The sequence below is a fragment of the Corvus brachyrhynchos genome, unplaced genomic scaffold (genome assembly GCF_000691975.1).
Source record: "Corvus brachyrhynchos isolate BGI_N302 unplaced genomic scaffold, ASM69197v1 scaffold31, whole genome shotgun sequence".
Lineage (NCBI taxonomy): Eukaryota > Metazoa > Chordata > Aves > Passeriformes > Corvidae > Corvus > Corvus brachyrhynchos.
In genome coordinates, this window is record NW_008236196.1 from 1,276,707 (window position 1) to 1,283,828 (window position 7,122).

The following is a 7,122-nucleotide window of genomic DNA, read 5'->3' on the forward strand; positions in this document are numbered from 1 at the left end:
CTTCTACGCTTCCTAGTCATACTGCTGATTCACAGTTTTAATAAACAATGATAAACATACTGCCAGGCATAATCTACTAGTCCACATTTAACATTACTTTAAAAATATGTTTCAGTCAGCAGCCAAATATAAGAAGTTTGTCTGGGAACAAATAGTAGCTTTTAGTAGAACACATGACAGTTCTGTCAAAAACTTCACACAAACAACTTCTTTATCAGCACTCAAAATACACAATGATGAGTCCCCCAAGCGTCTGAAAAGTTTTGGGTCTCAAGCTTCACTAAAACAAATCTGACTGAATGTTACAAGAACAAAAAGCAACCTCACCATTCTATGTGTTCCTTTTTTTTTTTCCTTGTCTGCACCAAAACACCAGAACGTATATTGGGTGTATATATATACATGTATATGGTAGAAAGGCAGTAGACCAGACTGCTTCAGGAGAATGGAGAACTCTCATCACTGCAGCTCTTTTATAAACAGTCTAGACAAATGCTGGTCAGGAATAACCTATGAGTAACTGGTCTTGCCTTGGGATGCATGAACCTCCTTTTAAGTCTTATGAGAAGCAGTAATTTGCCTTTTTTGATTTTTTAATTTTCCTTCTAATTGAAGAACTCCCAGATTTTTGTAACACTTCAGAACATGTGCACAAGTTTGATTACAAAGCATAACAAAATGAAAAGCTTCCTACTAGACAAATTTATGCATCTTTTCTAGGATAGGTACATCTTCCTTACAGGAAAAAAAAAAGTCCTGCAAATCCACAGACTATATTTATGAGAATTAATCAGCTCAACTCACTTTTATCCAAATCTTTATTTTCCAAGGACCTGATAAAGCTGTCAGATCCTACCATCTCATAAGAGAGGTTGCTAAAAAAAATACAATAATAAAAAATCTCTCATGATCTCAGGTAACAGTTTTCAACATATATGAAAAAGCAGAGATGACAGAACAGATCCCTTGAAATGAAGATGCAAGAAGAATGATCAATTATCTAAAAGTTGCCCAACTGAAGAAAGAAGAGCGTTCAAGATTTTCTGAGAATTAGATTTCATAGTGAGACTGAATTTCATAATTTTTATATATTGATGAGGGACAAGCAAGTTTTATAGCCCTCATCAACACACAGAAAATTACTATTGTAAAAATATTCATTGAGGTCCTAAATCATATCAAGGCCAGAAGCAAACACAAATAGAATGGAAAGCTGTCCATAAAAGTTATGAAACAATTCTCCATAAGTATTACATACTTGAGGTCCCTGTGTTATCAAGCCTGCAGGTCCAACCAGAAGGTTAATTAAGAACAGAGCTAATTGTTAGAGCTTCAATAATTGCCATCATTAGAAAATCAGAATATCCAGCAGCTCTACTAAATTCTTGCATCAATTTGCTTTATATTTCCTAAAGGAAGGATGGTCTAGTTTCTACATTATTCAGTGTCAGACACAAATGAATGAGATCAAATCCCTTCTTTGCTCTGAACCTCCTCTATGAAGTCAGTCACACTGTTACATCATCTGTATTGCATTTCTTAACCACAAAGTACTGCTATATTTCACAGGGATGTATCAAAGATGAATACAATAAAAGATTGTGAAATAAATATTTTGGTAAAGGGGACCATACAAGGACTGTAAGGAGGTACAATACATTTGATTTGGTCTTTTTTTGGCCCTTAAAGGCCTGAGCAAGAACTCAATCATATATGAACTATAAGAAACCTATGTTAAGCAAATTACAACCCCCAAAAATTAATCACTGGTGTAACTTGGCTGAAGTTAATGAAGCTGCAACCACTTAAACCCAGTGGTGAATTTAGCCTTGAGTGCTGTTTCAACTCCGCCCCTTCCAACAGGAAGTTATCACAGTAAATTCATTTCAGCTCTAATTGTGTAAATAGATATTGGCCATATGAGCTGTCTCTAACAATTTACATGTATTTTTGACTAATAGATCTTTGAGAGGTTTTCTGAAGCACACAGTTACCAGTTTCTCCATGTAGAATTCGAATGCTTGCAACACCTGAGCCTGTAAACAGAGATCTAATTTGTTTCAGATCATCTTTTCAAAAAACTATTACCAAGGCCACTTTAAGAGGTTTCCATTTAAAAAGGATCTTTCCATTACAAAATCATAACTATCACAAACATTAACAAAAACTCAGTACTCTAAGGTAGTAAAAACTAACTTAACTTAAAACCCAGAGTGAGATTGTTTCAATTGATACCATGACAGAAGAAATTTAACAGCTCACAGAGACACTGAATGACTGTTATTTCTCCTGGTGTTAATGATGTCATATTTCAGTATTAAAATAGTAGACTTCAACAGTCTTCCAGGAGAAAAAGAGAAGTCCAGGTAAGAAACTAAGCAGCTCCCAAAACAACATGGAATAAAGAGTAATTTTATATGCCAACTCTTCCTAGGATCAAATCCTCCTAGGATCAAATGTGTAAGCTCTGCACTGTGTATGTCACTTTATAAAATAAACACATGAGTCAGTGAAAATGCCAAAATATTACTGAACAACTGACAAACTTGTAATTTCAGGACAAGATGCACCCCAATTTGTTTATTTTACCAAACTGGGTCAACTGTAACACCGTAACAACAGAATGAACAACTCCTGAGCTGTGATGCAGGTCCAGATGTAATGTTGGTCTAAAGTGATAAGATCATCATGCCCTCACTTAGAGGCTAAAAGCACACAAAATTCCAGGTTATAACCATTAAGAAAAAACCTCCAAAGTGCACATTATGAATTTCCATATTATTTCAGTAACATATTCACCAAGTGAACTTAAAAATCTTCCTAACACGCTCATATTATTAAGATAAAATGAATACCAGGATTAGTTTTAGGTTCTTTCTTTTTTTAACCTAAATTTATTCTGAATTAATCTGAATTTGCCCTGCAGTGTAATATTAATGTTCCAAACAAAAATCCCAAGAAAATTAATTGCATGGACACAGAAAAGCAGTGCTAAAGCTCACATTCTAAGGCCATGCATTAGCAATTCACTTGGGACAGGTGGAGCAGCGCATTGGAACAACAGTGTAAAAAACTTCATGCTCCTAAGCAACTCCGTTCCTAAAAAGCAAGCATGCAACACAGTAGATTTGTCTACAGAAATCTCTGGCACTAACAGCATTTCACCTGTACACTTTCCTTATCAGTTAACCACACAAAGACATCATAGTTATATTGTAAGTAGATTAATAAGAAAAAAACAAAAAAAAAAAATCTTAGTGCAACAGGCTCTTGAGCAAGACAACATTTCAAAAGCCCTCTGAATAAAGACTTATAATGAGACCAACACACAAACACATGCTGAGTGAATTTAAGTCAGCAGAACACGCTCACCAGAATTCAGTGAAGAGAAATTCTGAGAGAAATAAACAGAAAAAGCGTCTATTAGAATGTTTTCACTCCTGCCCACAAAGTCTTAATAGTGCTTTTCTTTGCATGCACACAAAAAATATTTGCAGTAAATTTAGTGCTGATGAAAGATGGCAGATTGATAGCCCTAGGGACTGAGTTTCTCTGTACACACAGAGTGAGAAAGTTTGTAACCCTGCCAAAATGCCTTATAATACACAGCTTATGCAACCATCTTCACACTACAAAACCCTTCCCCTCTCCACTGAAAATGTTAAAAATATTTCTTAGTGTTCCTTAGAAGGGAAATAAAACATGGACACTGTAGTTAGCATCAGTAGGGACAGAATTCAAGGCATCAGATCATTTAAAAAATGTTTATTTTTGTTCTGAATGGCTCTTTTGTCAGCTGTGAACTTTGCTGCAGTGTTCATAAGGCTGCAAAGTCAATCTGCACCTGGTATGAAAAAGTTTTCCTATTAAACAGCATGGTATTGCATAACAAAAATAGTGAAGGAGTGGTTTAACTTTTTTAATCAAATAAGCTTATTCTAGCATACATGACCATACACCTAGTGCTCAGAAACTATCTCAGAGAACTGACTTCATAGTTTCACTTAATTGGTACCTACGCAGTCACTCTCCAGTGATCTGCACAATTGATCTACCAGATTTTTAATGGACAGGAACTCCCTATTAATCAGGTTTTCAGTGCTAGTGGAATCTGCATTGTCACATGGAGCAGGCGAGCGTCCAAGGAACCTTGGATTCTAGTTTCCCTTGCTACTAATAGCTTGGCCAAACAGCAGAACTCCCCCACTCCCTAACCACTGTCCCCCATCCAAATGTCAAGCCATTTTTAATTGTCAACAGAGGACACATAGGAAAGCAGTAAGCTAAGGTTTATAGACCATAACAGCTCCAAATACAAAATCGCTGACCTCTTTGTAAAGGCTGCCTTTCACTTCAAAGGAAGATGTCTAACACAACCCACAGGTTGCAAACTCACTGGCCTCAAACCAGATTGTGGCATAGGATTAAATGCTACTTCAGTTCTTGGGAGATTTCCTTTGTGCCATGTATGGGCTTGGAGTGGGGGACAGCGATGGCTAGAAAATATGACAAAAGAATGAGGCTACTCTCTGAAAGATTTTAAAATAGAATTCTTCCTAGAGACTCTTTTCCTGAGCATGCACTGTTTAGAGCACTTTTGAAGAAATCTCTTACTCCTTCTACTATTTCCCTTGGTCACCAACCAAAGCATTACAATAAAATTGTTCAAGTATGCTTAATAAAATAAGTGAAAACAATAATTCTGTGGCATCCTGCATCTCAGCAAAGCAGAGATGTTTCTGCCAACTCAAGCATGTAGCAGGTTATTTTATTTTCACATTACTGAAGCAAGTAAGCTTAAGTGATTCTTTCAGCTCTTTTGTAAGAGCTTCTTTCATTTCTGTTGAAAGCTTTTTCTAAAATTCACATTAGAGGAGGTATTTGGTAACGTGTAAACTTTTCAAACTTAATCTGTATTCTGAGTCTTTAGAGAAAACTCTAATGATAAGTATCCACTAGGAGGACAAGGAAAAAATACGATCATGCAAACTTCCATTCACATACTCATCAGATTATTTTTGTGCAAGATGGAAATTCTGTCAAATTTGTACATAAAATGAAGTATAGGCATAAGAGTTTGAAAACCTGAGAGCAAGATCTAGGTACTTCTGCAATTTGCACCCTTACTTAGAAACGATTGTCAATATTTACTATGGCTTAAGTGGTTAATACATAGAAAAATAACATTAAAAGGCTAATGCTTTAATATTAACTTGAAAAATAAGCTTTAAATTGAGCCAAATAAAGGTAAATGCAAAAGGTCTTTAGAACCATTGAAAAAAAACCCATCAAGTCTCTTTACTGTCTTTTTGACCCCCACAACTAATGAGCTCTTTTGGTTCAAGCATAGCCTGGAATCCAATCAAGCAGGTAACCTTTTTGATTCTCTCTGATTTATTTCAGGAAACAATAATTAGGAGGAAACAATTTCAGAGCACTCAACAATGCACATAAATTACAAAGACATAAGGCTCTATGAGGTAAGACTGTAAATTCAAATATTTGCATGTGGCGATAGCTGGATTAAACTAGAAAACACACACCACAATCAGCCATTAATGTAAAAATAATTGTTCAAATGTCCCTGCAATACACTTCAATATAATAAACAATTTTCTACATTGTAATTTCTAAAGTAAAAATATGTAAAAACTTACCATTTTCCTAAGGTTTCAACAGTTTGTCAAAGGTAATGACCAGGTCATAAAGAGGTAGTCCTTTAAGCATGAAAGATTCAGCATATATCTGGCAGTTCTAGTAGGGGGGAAAAAAACAAACCATGAGTTTAGCCCATAGAGACCTGTGGTTCAATCCAGGCAAGCACTAAACTAAAATAAATAAAAACATGAAGAAAAGTGTATAATTTCCAGTATATGAAGACTTGTCAGGGCATTTTGTCATTTGGCTTTTATTAGCAAACACTCCTTTGAATAATCTCAGTTGCTCTGAGCAGCCCATTCAAAGATGACCCTAGCACTCCTGAGTTCTCCAACTGACAACAAAAATTTCCAAAATTCATTAATTAAGCTTAAAACTATACCTAACCTTTCTGTGGCTATAGCTGTCAATAAACTTTGATAAGGAATGCTGAATTAGGATATTACTAAATACTTGCTCTAAGAAAATCAAGTTCTGCTTGATGTTCTAAAAGCCCTATAAATTACTGAATTATCAGACTAATTAGTAAGAGAGGGGAAAAGCTATTATAACATAAAGTCCAGTTTAAAAATGGATTGAGGTCTATCCCATCATCCAGCTGAACAATCTGTCCATTTCCCTTAAGGCACAGGGAAAATTTTTATAGCACTCAGTGTGAAAAAGCAGAGTATTTAAAAATAAATTGCAGATACAAAGAACTTCTGCATTTGCTAAGGCACTTTCCTAAATTCAGCCCAGCTCTTCATGCCCCGTACAGATCCCCCAAGAAAAGAACAACAAAGCCACAATTTTCTATCCCAATTTCTGTTTTAGAGAGATATACCGAACAAAATGACTTTGTTTAGTAAGTAGGTAAGTATTAATTTCTCACTTCACAAGCAGAGAAACAAGGTACAAGAAATAAAGCAATTTGCAGAAAATCATACAGAAAACCTACTTCTGAACCATTAATTTGAAGACCAGTTGTGCCCTGTGATTTCCAGATCTCTCTTGCCTTCTGCACAAACTAGACACGGAGCAAGGAAACACGTTTGGGAGGATTCTCTCTCCCTTCCCCCATCACACTGCGGCCCCTCACCTGCCACTGACAGGCATTCACACAGTATCCCTGAAGGATGAACTCCAGTTTGGCAGAACTTGAAAACGTTTTGAAGATGGTCTTAAAGTTATTTCTCTTTCAGGCACTGGGGACGTTGCCGGAAAGACAACGTCACTGCTACCGAAAATTACGGGTTCAACCTAAACCGTAATTGCAACAAGGTATCGAGCAAGCACCGATGCCGGAGATCCGCCGGAGCAAGATCCTGCACCTGCCGAGGGCGGCAGGGCGATACAAACAACCGAGTCCCGAAGTGACTATTTAGCTGCAGACGCGGAGATCAAAGACTCTCGTGAAACACCCAGGCAAACCTCAAACTAAATACGTAGCTCCTGGGACTTCACCGACACACGGAGCACACATCG

At 36.6% G+C, this 7,122-nt stretch overlaps 2 protein-coding genes across 4 annotated transcripts in view; one reads left to right on the forward strand and one right to left on the reverse strand.

The window, feature by feature from the left end:
* Positions 1–6,840, reverse strand: part of CNST (consortin, connexin sorting protein) — a 53,645-nt gene extending 46,805 nt beyond the window's left edge. Inside the window, exons 1-3 of one of the 3 annotated variants that reach the window (XM_017740163.1) lie at positions 6,737–6,840; positions 5,658–5,754; positions 3,373–3,394 (exon numbers count right to left, since the gene is read on the reverse strand). In XM_017740163.1, the coding sequence (XP_017595652.1) occupies positions 3,373–3,394; positions 5,658–5,660 (25 nt within the window). In that variant the 5' untranslated portion in view covers positions 5,661–5,754; positions 6,737–6,840. The remainder of the gene's footprint in view (positions 1–3,372; positions 3,395–5,657; positions 5,755–6,736) is intronic. The other 2 variants (XM_017740150.1, XM_008639896.2) reach the window with 2 other exon arrangements.
* A 95-nt stretch (positions 6,841–6,935) lies between these two features.
* The window catches only part of TFB2M (transcription factor B2, mitochondrial), an 11,034-nt gene continuing 10,847 nt past the window's right edge, over positions 6,936–7,122 (forward strand). Inside the window, exon 1 of the mRNA XM_017739895.1 lies at positions 6,936–7,010. Within this exon, the coding sequence (XP_017595384.1) occupies positions 6,936–7,010 (75 nt within the window). The remainder of the gene's footprint in view (positions 7,011–7,122) is intronic.